The sequence below is a fragment of the Lissotriton helveticus genome, chromosome 1_1 (genome assembly GCF_964261635.1).
Source record: "Lissotriton helveticus chromosome 1_1, aLisHel1.1, whole genome shotgun sequence".
Lineage (NCBI taxonomy): Eukaryota > Metazoa > Chordata > Amphibia > Caudata > Salamandridae > Lissotriton > Lissotriton helveticus.
Window position 1 is genome coordinate 470,412,903 of NC_136057.1, and position 16,669 is coordinate 470,429,571.

A 16,669-nucleotide genomic window follows, 5' to 3' on the forward strand; every position below is an offset into this window, starting at 1 on the left:
AGATTCCCTGGTGCCACAAGTGTCAGGATAGCACTTTTTCTTTTATGATGCTTGCAACTGCGTGGGCAACCGAGCCTTGCTCCTCTCACCTGTGCCCCACACACTGCGCAGACCAAGCTGACATGTAGCTGCTTTCCTCCATTTGCTCTCCTGCTCCAGCCCTTCTCAGGGTGTGCCTAGTCTGAGAGCCTTGTGTGCCTTCCACCCACTTCTTCGTGTTAAACTGAGAAGCCTTGGACTCCGCTCCCATGACCATTCTATATTGAGGCAGTTTGAATAAAGCTAATTCTGAGTCGGAGCAGGGAGAATCTTCTTGGCACTGGACTTATGAAGCTAGGTGGCAGCTAATAGACACTGCTCTGCTTAGCGATTAGCTCGCACAAAACTCTGGGTTTTATCAGGTTAAGCATACTTCAAAGCGAATAGCTCAGATCAGTGGAGCAGCTGTGCATAACGAAACTCAGTTCAATTTACACCTGGTTACCTGCCACCTGAAGTCAGCAGATATAACACATGGGTTTGTGTGGGGTCACTTATGAGACCGGATTGACATTCTATATATGGCCCGGAGGAGGACTGAAGAATCTGACCAAACAGTGAGTTACTTAAATGGCAACCGGCTAAACTCCTTGAAGACCTGGATGATGGAAGAATCACAAGTCTGCAATACTACCATCTGTGAATTCTTCAAAAACATCTGATTGCTTATCTTTGCTGCAGGGACAATGGACTTCAGTCTTTATATAGTAGTCAGAGCTTGGAGGATCCAAGTGCATGAGATGCAAAAATGAAGATATAGAGCGGTGAGGGTGATGTGGGATCTCTCGCAGTCAGAGTAGTACATCATATGTCCGGAGTGAGATCACACCGCGTATTCTGTAAGTGATCTGCTTCTCTAGGTGCAGAAATGAGGGCACAATAGGCTTGATGTTTGATCATGTGAGTCACACTGTATTAACTGTCCATAAACCTCATGGCCTACTCAAGTGGCTGAGAAGATTCAGATAAAAAGGCTGTAAGAGAGAGGGAACACCTGCAAAATCACTGCATCCCACTTAACCCTGGTCTCTGCAGGCACCATAATGAAGGGTACCAGTAGCACAGCCTGTTGGGGGCATAGTTTGTGTTTCAAGTTGAACTGTACATGGGGGAAAAAGTCTTCACAAAAGTTTCAGATTTTAGTAAGCGAATTACTCGCAGGTCAGTGTCCCAGCTTCCCTTTCCTTCTCTTTCTTTTTCTGTAGTTGGAGTCTGTGTGCCGTCCATGATATCTAATTTATGATTTATTTTGATTTTTGGGTGCTTAAACTTTTTTTTAATGCTTTGTACCCCGGTCTGGAGTGCAGTTTCAGGAATGACCGATGATTTGCTTATTTAAGGTTTCATGGTGCAATTGTCTGCTGGCTTCCAAGCCCAACCGTCCTGTGACATGTTTTCTTTCTGTGCTTCTAGCATTGTATGCAGTGAAGGTACGTGCTGAGGCAATGGAGGAGGCGTCCCTCGCTGTCCCCAGCGGAATGCTCTCTGTTGTTGGCAATGCGCAAGCCAGATATAACTTTGCGTGCCTTGAGGCCCGCGAGCACTGCAAATCTCTAGGTATAGAGAGTCCTGTCTGTGAAGTTGCAAATTACCTGTTTCCAGATGGCAGAGTATTCGCAGGACACCTTCAGGTAAATCCTGTTTACGCACGTGTTTATAATTCCTTTTGTTGTAGTAAACCTGGCAGTGGAACATGGTCTGGAATATTAGAATGAAACTGAGCACCTGAGGGGGTGGGAAAAGGGTGACCTAGAAAAGAATGCAACCTTCATGTTTAGTTTTATTTTGTTCTACATCCTTGGTTATCAAAGTTGCTGAAAACGTCGACCCACTGCCTTTAAGAAATGACAACGAGTGCAGGAAGGTGCATTTGAAAGCGTGGAGGGTGAAGTATTGTAAGGATTACCCAAAGCGTGAGGACTATTACAACGCTTTATAGATGAGGAATTTATCTGCATTGAAATTGATAGAGCTGTATATGATGGATAAAGCGTTGGGCGGATGCTTAGTTATTATATATGTTTTACACCCTATAGTTTTCACTGTAGTGCATAAAGGACTACTTTCTTACCCCTCTGTGTCTTACCTCGCATTTCATCTTCTGTAGAGTCCCTGTGCTCTTTATAATGTCCAAAACACTGAATGCTTCCAGTGGCAGCTGGTAGAACTTGAAGGGTGTTTCAGCACCTGTTATATGCTTTTAACATGTGGGAGCTTTTTACTTTAGTACATCAGTTTATATCTCACCATAATGAGAGGCATTCAATAAAACTGGTAATAAATGCCTCTCACTGTCGTGATATCAACTGATGTCCTAACGTGCAACGCTCCTGCATGTTAAAAGCTTACAAGAGACTACAGCGCTTGTGTTCGGGATGCATGCGTCCTGAGCTCACATAATTATAAGTGCTCTCTTGCTTGCCGGCGCGTTTCACTTTATTATTCGGGCTATGCCCCTATATTCAGAGACATTTATTCTGTTAATAAATGCCTTTCAATATAGCGATATTAACACAGTTACTAAAGTGAAACGCTCCTGCATGATAAAAGCTTACAAGAGACTTGAGCACTTTGACATATGCCGCTTCAGGATGCACACACCCTGAGTTCACATATTTCAAAGTGCTCTCTTGCATGACTTTTAACATGCAGGTGCGTTTCACTTCAGTACATTAGTTTGTATCACTATATTGAGGGGTATTTATTAACAGCCTCTCAAAATAGTGATATAAACTAATGTATTACAGTAAACCGTCCTGCATGATAAAAGCACACAAAAGGAACACTTTTAAATACACAAGTTCCGGATGTGTGCTCTGCTGTGCCAGCCTGCGGTTCGTGTGTTTTTTCTGGTTCTGAAACAGTAAAAACAGACCATAGGCTGGTAGGCGGGATAAATGTTAAATGTTGTATACTTGTAAAGCGCACAGCTGCCCCAGCAAAGGGGCGTCCCGGCGCTGTATACCGCTGGGGAACCCGTCCTGGCTTTCCCTGTGGGATGGTCCCTACTGGGAATCCCCAAGGTGGAGCCAGGCATCCCCGGCGTTGATGGGGCCGTTGTGGAGATTAGGCAAGCTAATGCCCAGAGTTGCCGAGTGGGACCCCAGGTTAGAGTAGGCACCGAGGCGAGAATTGTCAAGTCCGCTGACCCTGGTCCACGACCCTGCCGCGTCGGGAATTGAACCCTGGTCCCGGGCCGACTTCTGCTCCCGGGTCTGCTGCCTCTAACCAGTGAGCCACACCACTCCAGAGGATAGAAGGCCTCCATGCCCCCTTCCCACTTACCTGGCCAATCCTGCTCTGGGAGACGCACATCAGCCTGCAACAGGGTGTGCTGCTGCTCCAGTCCAGGATGAGAGGCCTGATTGTGACTAGAGTGCTCTCAGCCTCCGATGCAAAAGCATGCATGTGGATAGAGGTCACAGTCTCATGACATAGGTGAGGAGTTGGAAAAGGGTGTTGCTTACTTACAGCCTGTGAAAGTGTTTGACAGGCAGTCCGGGGAATACAGGGCTTATGGTCTAGACACCTGTGTCTGCTTTTAAATGGGACGCTGCTGGCGTCATGAATGGGAGGTCTCTTCAGACCCCCAAACATTGCAGGCCTGGGCTGGCGTTAGGTCAGCCCTTAACCTGCCTAGGCTTTTTTTATTTTTTATTTAAAGGAATATGCTGAGGACACATGCTCACTTGAGTATGTGTCCCACTCGAAAGTGCCTGGCTGCCTGACTCCAATGCAGCAAGTGCGACAGGCAGCAGGCCACGTAAGCAGCACCCAGCACGGGCTTAAAGCCCTTATTTAATAAAAAAAAACTTGGGTGGATGGTATTTGCTCTTTGCAATTACCATCCACATAACTTGAAAAAGCCAGGTGGGCGGTGCCATGACACCCTTTAGTGGCAGCCGCCGCTGAATTTGTGTTGTTTTACATCCCTTTCCTGCTTCCTCCCCTCCCCTCCGCCCCCCTTCCCCCTACAAGCTCCTGCACGCTTTAATTTCTGCTCACACTGTATCCGGGCACTGCCATCGTTTATCGTATTTAAAGCCATTCCAAGGTTGCCGCCCTTGCATGCCCATGAGCAGCTGCTAACTAATGTTTTTTTTCTTCTTGTTTTAAGAAGCCATTCAAAGATCTCCACCACTAGAGCACATACACATGCGGCGTTCAACGCCGAAGGTTTTTTCTTTTGTTTTTGGGATGGTTTTAAATCCATACAAAGATGGCTGCAGGTCATGTCGTACAGTTACCCGAGGGAGGGGCAGAGGGGTTACTATGGAGACATACGGACATTGATTTGTTTTTATTGCTTTGCTTTCGGAATTGCAACTCATCTAGCTGTGTTGTATAGCACACAAATGCTAAGCCTTTATACACCTCCTCTCGCTCATCCCATTTAATTTTTCTCATTTCTCTAATCCTCTCCTTCCTTTCTCTCTTTGTTTCTGTTTTGTTCTGTGTTACCCTTCATCCCATTGACTGCTTTACTCATTCCAGAATTATGCTGTTAACGGACTAGAGGGGGGATGTTTGACCTCCAGCAAACATGCCTCTACCAGAGACTTTACTGCAACCAAAAGAAACGGCCCTCGCGCTTTTTTTAGCATGGCAACCCCGGGATAGGTAGACTTGGGCATTTCTCCTCTAATTGTAGGAGACCACGGAGCCTTCTCTTAAGTTCCTCTGTTTTCTGAGTCGAATGGTGGATCCCCTTGGGCTCCATAGCCAGACCGGTTTGCCTCTTTTAAGGTGACTATCATGGTTTGCTTTTTCACGTCTAGCGTCCTTCCGGCCACCATCAAGCTGTTTGCACAGGGCGAACTAACCATAGTTGACATTTTATACGGCGTATTCGAATCTACTGTTAAATAAATTACAATGTGTATATTATGGGTGAGATCTGGAAACTGAAGAAGCAAGACTATTGCACTTCCATGGCAAAGATGAGGATTCTAGTCTAGCAGAAGAGTAACCTTTTCTGTTTGTAGTGCTTTTATCAAAAACTATATAACACATTTTGTACACCATTAGATCTATCCACCTTTACACAGTAAGCCTTTCTTTAATCTTGGCAAGACCTTGGGCTTGGTTGGCCATGCCCATGCGTGATCATAGCTTGCTTGTGCCATCCTGCAATCAAGATGTAATCAACTAAGCTTTATTAAAACAGACTTGCAAGGGTTCAATGATAAGACGTAACACACGGAACAGCAGAAAGCAAGTTGGATACTAGACCGAATGCCCCCATTAGACCGTTACAGTGTGCAAAATAGGCCTACTCATATCAATCCGTGTTCTTATAAAGTGCTACTATTCAGCCGTGAGGGTCTCAAGGCGCTGAGTGAGGGGTGGGAATCTGGTTTGGTTCAGTCGAAGAGTCAGGTCTTGATGTCCATCTTGAATTGCGGCAGCGAGGGTGAATGCCTACGGTGCAGGGGCAGGAAGTTCCAGGTCTTTGCAGCAAGGTAGGAGAAGGATCTTTCTCCAGCCGTGGTCTTGTGGATCCGTGGGATGGTGGCCAGGGCTAATTGGGTGAAGTGGGGCTGTCTGGTGGGAGTGTAGAAGGAGATGCGGTGGTTGAGGTATATCGGTCCGACGTAGGGGAGGGCTTTGTAGGTGTGCGTGAGGAGCTTGAAGGTAAGTCTTTCGTTGATAGGTAGCCAGTGAATGTCTCAGGTGGACGGTGGTATTAAAAGCAGTGTAGCCAGGAGAAATCTACATGTGATGCAAGCACGGAGCCCTCACATGAAAAGGAACACTGAATTCAATAGGGTTGAGGTAGATTGTATTTGTAAATGAGCTGTACTTGTCTGAAGGTAGATTTATTGGTCAGTTGTGCATCTCAGACAGGCCACTACACACCACCATCCAAACACACATACTTTCTCGACCCAGTACTTACTTAAAAAAATATATACATATATGAATATCAAAGATAAACACTCTAATGCCACCAAAACCTCAGAGAAACTCAGTCCTTCCTGAGAACCCCCTTGAAAAGTCCATAGGCATTACCATTTTATCTATAGTTGCAAGATAGTTTTCCATCTCATCTCTTTAGGGGAATGTGGAGTTAGTTAGTTTACAAGTTACCTCTCTGATTCCTTTTTTTCAAACTGCTAGGTCGGTGCACTGTTGTATGATATTACTCTCTACTTAAAATAAGTAGATGTCATCGTCATATTACAGCACTTTGAAGAGAGTAAAAGACCGCATTAAGCACGGTTTAATAAGAAGACTTCATATCAGGACCTTCCCTCTTTTCTTCCTGTACAAAGTAAGAACTTGACTTGATTAACATCATATAAAACCCTATACAAAAAGTGACCTAACATTATAATCCCCTTTCCTTCATCTGACCTCTTTCCTACCATCATTTTTCATTCCCTACAGCACCTTGCTGTATGTAGCCTATGGTTTTAAATTCGCTTTGCAGCAAGTAATCACTACATAGCCCCACATAGTCACATAAAGACCCTCCCAGTACAGCCTCCCGACAGTTCCAATCAAGAGTCTATTACAAAGCCTACTCGCACCAAGCTCAAATGCACCCCAGCAGACCTGCTCACAAACCTCCCCGCCTGTTCTTCCAATCTTCACTAAGCAGCAGTGATAATGTAAAACAGACCAAATAATACTAAAGTTGATCAGGCTTTGTTTAGTGGTCATAAAGAGATCACGGTTCGAGACTGCTAAGTGTCCGGCACTTGCTGCAGGACCTACTTGTAAATTTTTTATTTATTTTTATTTATTTTAGCGATTTCTAAAGCGCCTGGTGACCCAAGGGCATCCCCGCGCTGTGTAACTTGAAGTCCTATTGAGAGGGAAGGCGGTCGAAGGGAGTTATTTGGGAAACAGATGGGTCTTTAGTTTTTTGCGGAAAGCAAGGTAGTTTGATTCCAGTCTGAGGGCGCGAGGGAGTGCGTTCCAGCCCTTAGCCGCCTGAACGGAGAATTGTCGACCTCCTGTGCGGGCTTTTTTGAATCTGGGGATGCAGACTAGATTCTCAATTTGAGATCGTAGTGATCTGGTTGCTGTATAAGGTGTGATCATTTTACTGAGGATCGCTGGACCAGATCTGTTGTAAAGCTTGTGTGTTGTACACATTGCTTTAAAGTGCACCCTTTGGCGCACGGGGAGCCAATGCAGGGTTTTGAGGGCTGGCTTGGCAGATATTCTGGAGGGGGTGTTGGTAATAAGGCGTGCTGCCGCGTTCTGTGTCCGCTGGAGTTTCGTGATGGTAGCCTCGGGGGCTCCCAGATAGACCAGATTGCTGTAGTCCAGACGGGACAACACTAGACCCTGGATAAGAAGCTTTCTGGACATAGGTGGGAGTAAGGGCAGGATTTTACGGGTCGTGCGCATGAGTCCAAAACATATGCCCGAGGTTTTGGTTGCATGGGTTTTCATCGTAAGCTGTGGCTCAAGCCACACCCCGAGTGTCTTGATTTCAGATTTAGGGGGGGGAATTTCTCCGAACACATCGGGCCATAGTGTAGGAGGGATAGTTGTCCATTGCTTGCCGAGTAGCATTACCTCTGTCTTAGTCCCATTCAATTTCAGTGATGAGTCATTCATCCAGTTGTGGATATCTATGAGGCAGTTAGTTAGATTTTCAGGATGGTCAATCAGCTGGGACAAGGAGACGACTAGTTGGGTGTCGTCAGCGTAACTCACCATTTTGATGTTAAATGGTGTTACCACATCCTCGAGGGGGGCCATATAGACATTAAAAAGCGTCGGGCTTAGGGAAGAGCCCTGGGGGACGCCGCTGGTGAGTGGGAGGGTGGATGAGTGATGGATGTCGTCCCACACTTGAAAAGTGCGTCCTGTAAGAAAGGATTCGATCCATTTGATAGCTGTCCCGGTAAGTCCTGCATTTGCCAGTCTATGCAGAAGGACACGGTGGTTGACCGTGTCAAAGGCTGCACTTAGATCCAGGAGGATCACTGCCACTGATCCTCCTGAATCTAGTAAGCCCCTTGCCTCTTCAATAACTGCAAGGAGTGCGGTGTCCGTTCCATGGCCTGGGCGAAATCCGGTTTGGGATTGTCGGAGCAGTTTATTGGTTTCAAGGAACTGGGACAGTTGAATGTTTACCAGTTTCTCGGTAACTTTGCTAATGCCCGGGAGTAGGGATATTGGTCTATAGTTGGACAGGTCCAATGGATCTAGCTGGGGTTTTTTTAAGAGTGCTTTGACCACAGCACTCTTCCAGCTGTCGGGGACGGTTCCGTGGGTAAACGAGCAGTTGATAAGGTCCGTAATGGTAGGCACAATTACTGAGGCTACAGTCTTGAGGAACCTTATAGGGGCTGGGTCCAAAGGGGATCCACTTTTCATTTTTACTAGGGTTCGCTCCACCTCTACGGGGGTGACAGGTCGGAAAGTCTGAAGCGAAGGACGACAGATACTTTCAGTCTGTTCGAAGGAGGTGCTACTTTCCGTGAGGCTAGGGGAGCTGGGGGGTGGGAGGGAGGTCAGGATGCGGGTGATTTTCTCGTTGAAGAAGTTAGCTAGCTCATTACTTCTGTCAACTTTGGGGGTGTTGGAGGGAGAGGTGGTGGGGACCTTGGTCATCTTTTTTATAAGATAGCTTAGATATTGAATGCACTTGTAGCAGAAACCTATTAGCCATCTGCCCACATACCTTTAAAACCGGCCGAAGGAACATATTGCAATTCATTTTAGCATCCCTTTTACAGATGAGTTCACCCCTTTGCATTATGGTGAATTCAATTAACGCTTACTTGAATATTAATAGTAGTATTTCACCAAAGTTGGTGCAGGTAGTGCTGGTCATCTCTAGACATGTGTTTCTGGATTTTATCCTTCATCAGTAGAGATCTACCATTACTAGTTATGTTATTTTGCAAGCTAATTATTCCCTATTGCCACTTGCTATTTTCAAAGATATTCATGGTGACTCTCCCGTCCGCCCCCACCGCTTCCCATCATTGTGTAAACCAGAGCACTGACCTGGTATAGAGGTGGGCTGCTTCTGGTCCTAATCATTGCTTAGCTGATAGGCAAGTTCAGGACGTGTTGTAGTTTCTCAAACCAACTTGTAAGTGCTATCTCTTGCTTTTCTCTTCTACTTGCTAATCTGATTGCAAGGGACGAGCAGATGGAGCCCCTCTAATTGCATCAGGGGGGCCTACCTACCTAGACCTACCCAGTCCACCTCTATGGGAGGCCCACCGACTCCTGAACAGAACTTGGCTGGCAGCTGAGGACCTCTTCACTGAATAAAGCATGGCTTCCTACAGAGTTTCGGTTCAACTTTTCACTTTTGCAGAGCGCTTTACACTTGTCACTGGTGTACACAGGTTGTACGATTAAAACAAAACGAGGCAGCTGATGGCTGCAGGGGCCCGTGTTACGCCCTGCTTGGTATGATTCTTACTTTATAGAACATTGATTCTTAACCTGTGTTAAGTACTAACTGTTTAGAAAATTAAATATTAGCAGATTGAGGAGGTATGGATACATTAAAAAAAAACAGTCTTTGTGAAGGAATTTGAAACTGGGGGATAAAATGTAATTTGTGAAGGAATTTGAAACTGGGGGATAAAATGTAATTTGATATAATTATTTGTGGGAGTTGCGCAAGTACAGCCACAGGGATCTAGTACGGACGTTTGGTAACCACAATTGAAGCACTGGTAAACACCGACAAAGCAGGCATGCTTTTGGAGCAAAAAAGACAAAATTATATGCTGCAGATCAGCATATCGCTTCGTCTTTTAGAATTACAACTACATTTTGAAGCAATACAACTTTCTGATTAAAATTTAGATTTTTTGCATTCATTTGTTAGTGAATTACATAAAATGTTTCATAGTTTGTATATTTGATGTAGATGTTTGTGTGTATTGTTTTGTGGTTTTAGTCATGCAGATTACTTAGGTTGGCGCCTCGACTTCAGTAGTTATTCAAGGGGTCCACGGAAGTCTTATATGCTCCACGCTTCTGCTGTTATGGATTCCACAAAGCAGATATGTCCAGTGCGCAATGCACATTTTGTTTGTAAGGTCAATTAATTCTTCAGTGTCACATTTCTTTCTGTTTAACAGTCTCACGGCCTGAGTCATACAGGGTAAATAAAGCCCTGGCACACTTCTTCATTTTTGTATTTTCTGAATCGCACCTACACTCCCCCTTTTTTTCTGCGTTTTGTTTTTTTATCATTGGAGGTCCTTTAATGCATTTCCTTGAACCCTACCTTATTCGACATTCACTGAGCATCAGGAAGACACCTCTCATGTCTAAGTCGTCTATCACTGTCTTTTCTCTACTGTTGTCTGCTGATGTTACAGAACTTGTTTTAGAGCTGGATGATGCCACTGCCCTTTCTCAAGTCGAGTTTCTCTCTTGTTTGTCTTAAGCTGCTAACTGGATGAGCAACAACCATCTCAAACTACAATCTGAAATTTAGGTGTTGGTTTTTCAGTATGTCAGGAATTTCAGTGTGGTCCTCTGCATGGTGGCCCTCTGGCATGAGCCTGGCACCGATTCCTTGCAACTCCGTTAGAAATCTTTGCATCTATTGTGACCCTGCTCTGTCCAAAATCTTGCTTCTTACTCATTTTAGTGTCTGCGTTCTTTGGACCATTTTGCATCTTCTTAATTTTGGTAGTCAGCAGACTGTGGTTAAGTTCTTAATTTTTTCTGGCCTGGACTAAAGTAATTCTCTGTATTTGTGCTTCGCTCTCTGCCTTACTATACAACTTCATATGGTACAGAACACAGCATCCCATCTAAGCAAAGTGTTCTTTTCAATAAACGTGTTATTCAGCACCTAGATACCCTTCTGGGTGATCGTGCACTTTAGAAATACATGTTATGTTATTCCCAGAAAGCAAAACCAGCATTGTGTAGCGCTCTCATCCAATCTTCCCAAATATGTATCTGTGACGACTGAATTTTTCATTTGCTATCAGAAATTTATGTAAGCTATTCTTTCTGATGATCAGTAAAACAATCCTAAAACTCTGCTCGTCCACACAAAGAATGATTGTCACTGTTCAGGTTAGAGCAGATTTTGGTCTTGGACCTGGCACAGTGCAGGCTAAACCTTCTAAAGAAAATGCTTTTTACAATTACAGAAGGCTGGCATATCATATACTTTATCCTTTTGGCTGCTAAAGGTAAAGCCTGTGGCTCTCCTAACTAATTTGTGTTTCTAAGGAAGGGTTGGTCATATAGTAGTACCCACTAAACAGCATCTCAGACCACTGTTGAAAGAGATTGCAAGCATTTGTGTCCATAGTTACTTGTCCGTGAACATTGTAAATGCACAGTAAAAACAGGACAAGGATCTCCTCCTTTCACCTGCTTCACCATTCACCACTCCAGCCTATTGCGTTCTGCTCAGAGACTGCCACTGGACGGTGATTTTCAAGACCGAGCATTTAGCATATGGTGGAGGTTGGAAGTTTGTGGTTGTCACTAGGCCTTTACACACGACTCCTGTTTTTTCTGCTCGGTTTGGGAGTTGTCTTCTCACTACACCACATACCAAGTTCAGTTTCTAGAGACCATGATCGCCCCTTTTGTGTCTCTTGGTTCGCTTTACAAGTGATGGACGTGTATCATTAACCAACGGAGTGATACACATTTTTATTTACCTTAGCACTAAGAAAGGCTTAGTCAACCCACCTAAATTCAACCTGTGAACATGAGATCAAACCAATGGATACATCTGTACCCAGTGCCACCAACCACAGAAGTAGTAAATACATTGAGGAGGAAGGCAGTTATCTTTGCCCACCACCTTAACTCACTACTCTCTGATGGGGCACAGATGATCCGGTTATTCTATGGTACTGAACCACAGCTGACTCCAGAGAGCCATCCACTTTTGCTTTTGTTGTTATCGAGTTTGATGGGAATCTGCCAGGTTTCTCACAGGTTGTGCTTTAAGAGAGCTAGCTGGTAGGGGGTCTGGGTAGAAGAAGAATCAATGTGGCTTTTTAGTTTTAAATGCCCTTCATCTGAGGTCAACAAAATACATGATCAGCAACATTTTTGAAAACTTTTGAACGTTGGGAAATGGACCCGAGGGCAATACATCTTTTTTCAGTCTACTGAAGAATTACTTAAAAGCTTTCCTGCCTGTCTGCCCCTTGCATTATGTTACGCTACCCGGCTAGGAGACAAGTCACTCCAAATCTGAGAGAGATTCACAACCCGACCACTTTAATACTTGATTTAATGAACAAACCATTTTAAAGCCCCCTCTCTGCTCCACCTATGCTAATTTCACATCTTTCCAGTGCTCTGAGATATGTGTGTTTCACCACATGATCAAATAAATAAAACCAGGTACTGTTCCAGTGTTGCAGCACATGATTTGTAGTGCCTCTCCTTCCCTTCGGTCATTCACTTGAAGTGTTTCCTTTACATGTCACTGGCATTGTGAATGTAGCATGAAATATAACCCAGTTGAGTGACCACAGGTTTGACATATCCCAACACCCTGTTTGGCTAATAGCGCAGCAGTCTGAAACTACCAGCTTCACCCCCTTCATAGTCCTTTCTATTACGCACAATCTTTTGCCACATAACATGATTCCATAGGACCCAAAACAGTTGTAGAAGTAAATATTATTGGATAGCTGCTTTTGAGCTGTTGACTGATCAAATTGACAAGAAAAACTAGGATGCTTCCGGAAGCCTCTGAAAAGGGAAAACTAGCATCTTAGCTCTAGAAGAGTTAGCAAACAGAATTCAACATGAAAGAAGACAATTTGATAAAGTTCACTAAGACGCTTACTCCTGAGTAATTTTCTCTGCATTTTGAAGCGACACTAAGCGACCAAGTTGGGTCTGGATATCGCACTGCAACACTTGCAGGTCTTGTTAAACAGAAATGTGGCAAAAACTTAAGATGTATGTAATTTGATTGCCAATGAGCATGCCCTGTTTAAATCTTTTTGTGACTATTCCAGCTTGAATAGTAAGACCACTGGTGTTGGAGAGAGATTACTAGGGCTGATAATCAAACCAAATTGTGGGCACTAGGATTGCACAGGAAATGGACTACAGGTCCATTGTCCCCCAGGCTGATCCCACCTATCTCAGATTGCTTGTTAATGTTAAAACATTCTGTTTCAGAAGCCTGGGGTTTGTAACTGGGTGTATCCTGAATCAACTAAAGTTGATCACGTGTGAAAGGCTGAGCCAAGCACCAGTTTCGTTAACTTAAGATTTTCAGAGCTCTGCATTGATCCTAGTGGACACAGTACATCTTAGTTTCCCAATGTGGCACATGTGAACAATGTTGCATCAAACACAATGACGTGTCTTTTCTGGAAGCCAGAGAGACTGATCATTACCAGTTGAGGGCAGTGTCACCAAACTAAGTTGTATGTTATAATGCAGAGTCTCAAATTTCTTCTTAGACGTATGTGGCCATATACCTGACCTATCTAGTCTTGATCCTGTTCAATCTCTTTCTTCCACTCCCAGTCTCTCCCTGCTCTTGTATGCTGTTTTTTATTCCTGCTTTCTCCCTTTATTTATTTACAATTGTTCTCTTCCTCCTTTTTTTTCTTTCTCTCTTGCTCTGGTTCAAAGTCTGATGATGAAAAATAAATCCCAGTCCGCAAAAATAAAAGCCAGTGCCCACCACCACCAGCAATCGCTAGGACAAATTAGGTTCTGGTCACCAGAGTTCATCTGATCTCTAATCTTTTTATTTCTTTTTAATTTGTTAATTTTTTTTAAATCAGTCCATGTTCTGGAAAAGGTTGCTGCCATCTACAGTCCAACTCTAAATTGATACCATAAGGGTTTTATGATGGATATCGTACTAACAGCACTTATGTGGCTGGGAAATGATGAGGGCTGTATAGCAATCCTTGTCATTCATAATAACTAGGTAAAGTACTGCCAATACTAACGATGCCGAACATCAAACTATGGACCGTAAGTGAAGTCGTTTTTATGCATAACAGGATGCAGCAGATGATCATGGACTCCTTTGCAAGGTAGCCAAACCACGTGTAGGACATTAAGTGTCCAGTAGTGTCTCTCCTTATGTGTGGAACATGTTTAGGGCTTAAAGTTATTATCTAGACCCTCATTAATCAGGATAACTGTTATCGTGTCCGCATTTTCATAATAAAGTGATGATCTTAGAATGGCGGCTGTTCATATTGAAAGTGACTACGAGAACAGAGTACAGATTTATGATGAATCTGTTTAGCGCAGCAAATGTGTTCAGGACCTGAAATGTGTATTTGCGTGATAAGGTTTCTCTGACAACTTCCTTGTAAACCTTCACAAATCATGTTCCAGGGCTAATACCATTGTTCAGTATTTCATTCCTCCCCAGTAGGGTTAGCTCTACACAAATAGCAAATACCATCACAGAACGACAACATCAGGGCGTAGTCTGTAAGAGGAAGATTTTGTAATGCGAAGTCAACATCAACAGTTTAAAAAAAATAATTCTCAATATGCTGTTGTCTTATAAGCCTATGTAATGATCTAATAAAAAGAGAATTGTTTAGTGTTAAGAAATGTTCATATTTTTGTAAAAAAAAAATAATGAGCCTTCGTGCATGATGTGCTAAAGCTCGCTACACTGACAAGCTGGTCTAGTTCTGTTAGAAGCATGGGCTGGCCCATCGACCTGCACATAAGGACAGTTTTACTACAGTAATTTTTAGTCAACACTTCAATATTTAGAAACGGGGATGCGGAGTGTGAGTTAATGGAGAGATTATGAAGGAGATCGGTAAAAGCATATGAGGGTAATAAGAAAAAGAAAACGAGAATCTATATTGAGGAAAGTGAACTGAGAAAAGAGAGAAGAAATTGATGCCTGTGGCTAAGTTGCAGATCATTGAACCAACGGTATATGAATTCCAGCTTCAACATTTCCATTGAACTGTGATATATTGTGCAAATCCAGTGTCTTCCTGATGCTCAGTTTACCCTAAAAAAAGAACATATTTAGGGTATTTAGGTTCTAGTGCATAACTAACTCCCATGGGAGTTAGAGGGGGTAGGGAAAAAGGGGGTAATATTGATGGTGAATGGAGACAGAGAAAATGGGAAAGCTGAAACATAAGATTCTGAAAAATTACTTTACCTTTGCCCATGAACCCAGGACAGAGCCCCTGTATGCCAACCTATGGCCTCCTCTCCTCACCCTGATCATGCTGCCCTAGTGTAGTGCAGAGGCTTACTGGTATGTAAGTCATACTACTTAGACAATAGAGGCTAGGACTGATTTAATTATTGATCCAGCAAAAGCGTTTTTCTGTCTTTATTTGCTACAGTAACCACACTGGGCCCTTTACAGTCATTCAACTCTTTTCACTGCACTTTACCACAGAGGTGATGGTCTTCTGATGGATCTTTCTCTATCGATAGTGAGGGGTGGTGGTTAGGGGATCCAAAATCCATGTTGGTCACCCCATGAGGACCATTAATTGAACCCAACTCACAAGTTCGAGATCAGGTTCAAATACAACCCTCTTAGGACCATACTATAGAAGTAAAGTATTGCGATGGGTAGGCCCAACCTCCTGAAGAAGTTTAATCCAACTAGAATTACACACACTAAGTGTTCTGCAATTGCAACATAGAATAAAAGCAGCAGAACTTTGTGTTATGAAAACAATATATGACTCTCTCTGTGTTAGGAACTGTGCCATCTCTGAGGGAGTCTATCCCTCTGTGTGGAAGACAGCGATTGTGAAGCCTCTTTTAAAGAAACCCTCTCTGGATCCGGGCGATTTGAAACATTTTCGACCCATTTCCTTATTGCCTGCCACTGCTAAGATGTTGAAGGCTTATCTAAATCTCCACCTCAGCACTTATTTACAGGACCACCACCTTCTGGACAGATCCCAACACGGCTTCCGGAGACGACATAGCATGGAGACTGCCCTTACGGCAGTCCTTAACATCCGCACCCAGGTTGAGTCTGGCCATACCACTCTCATGATTCTGCTAGATCTCACCGCAGCCTTCGACACCCTGCCTCCCCATATACTGGTCTCCCGATTAGGAGAGATAGGTGACGAGGTCCCTGCTCCGAGTCTACTTGCCACCTTTCTCTGCGAAAGAGAACCGAGGGTGAAGATGGGCCAGTACACCTCTGCCCCCAAACCCTTGCACTGTGGGGTCCCACAGGGCTCCTCTTTAAGGCCCAAGCTTTTTAACATTTATGTGGACCCCTTGCAAGTGTGGTGAGATCATTTGGGTTGGAGGTGTTGTCATATGCGGACGACACCCAAATAATTGTCTTCAGTACACATACGGTAAAGGACTGTGCCCTCAATTTCAGGAACTGTATGGAGGCTGTTTCCCAGTGGATGGTGGAGAATTTCCTGAAGTTGAATGGAGAGAAGACCGAGGTCCTGATCTTTGGGAAGGATCAGGAAATCTGGTCCAGTGAGTGGTGGCTATCCGTGCTCGGGGAGTGCCCTTCCCCGGCCTCCCATGGGAAAAACTTGGTGGTGATAGTGGATACTGCCCTCTCCTTAGATCTTCAGGTAAACAGGACTGTCTCCACCTGTTTCGGCATTATTAGGACCCTCCGGAAGATCACCCACTATCTTTCCCCTGATGCACGTAAGCACGCCACAATGGCATTAGTGTCTTCTAGACTGGA

At 44.2% G+C, this 16,669-nt stretch overlaps 1 protein-coding gene across 1 annotated transcript in view; it reads left to right on the forward strand.

Moving 5' to 3' along the window:
* MCAT (malonyl-CoA-acyl carrier protein transacylase) overlaps window positions 1-16,669 on the forward strand; it is a 53,718-nt gene that overhangs the window by 25,326 nt on the left and 11,723 nt on the right. Inside the window, exon 3 of the mRNA XM_078673879.1 lies at window positions 1,453-1,670. Coding sequence (XP_078530005.1) covers window positions 1,453-1,670 — 218 coding nt within the window. The remainder of the gene's footprint in view (window positions 1-1,452; window positions 1,671-16,669) is intronic.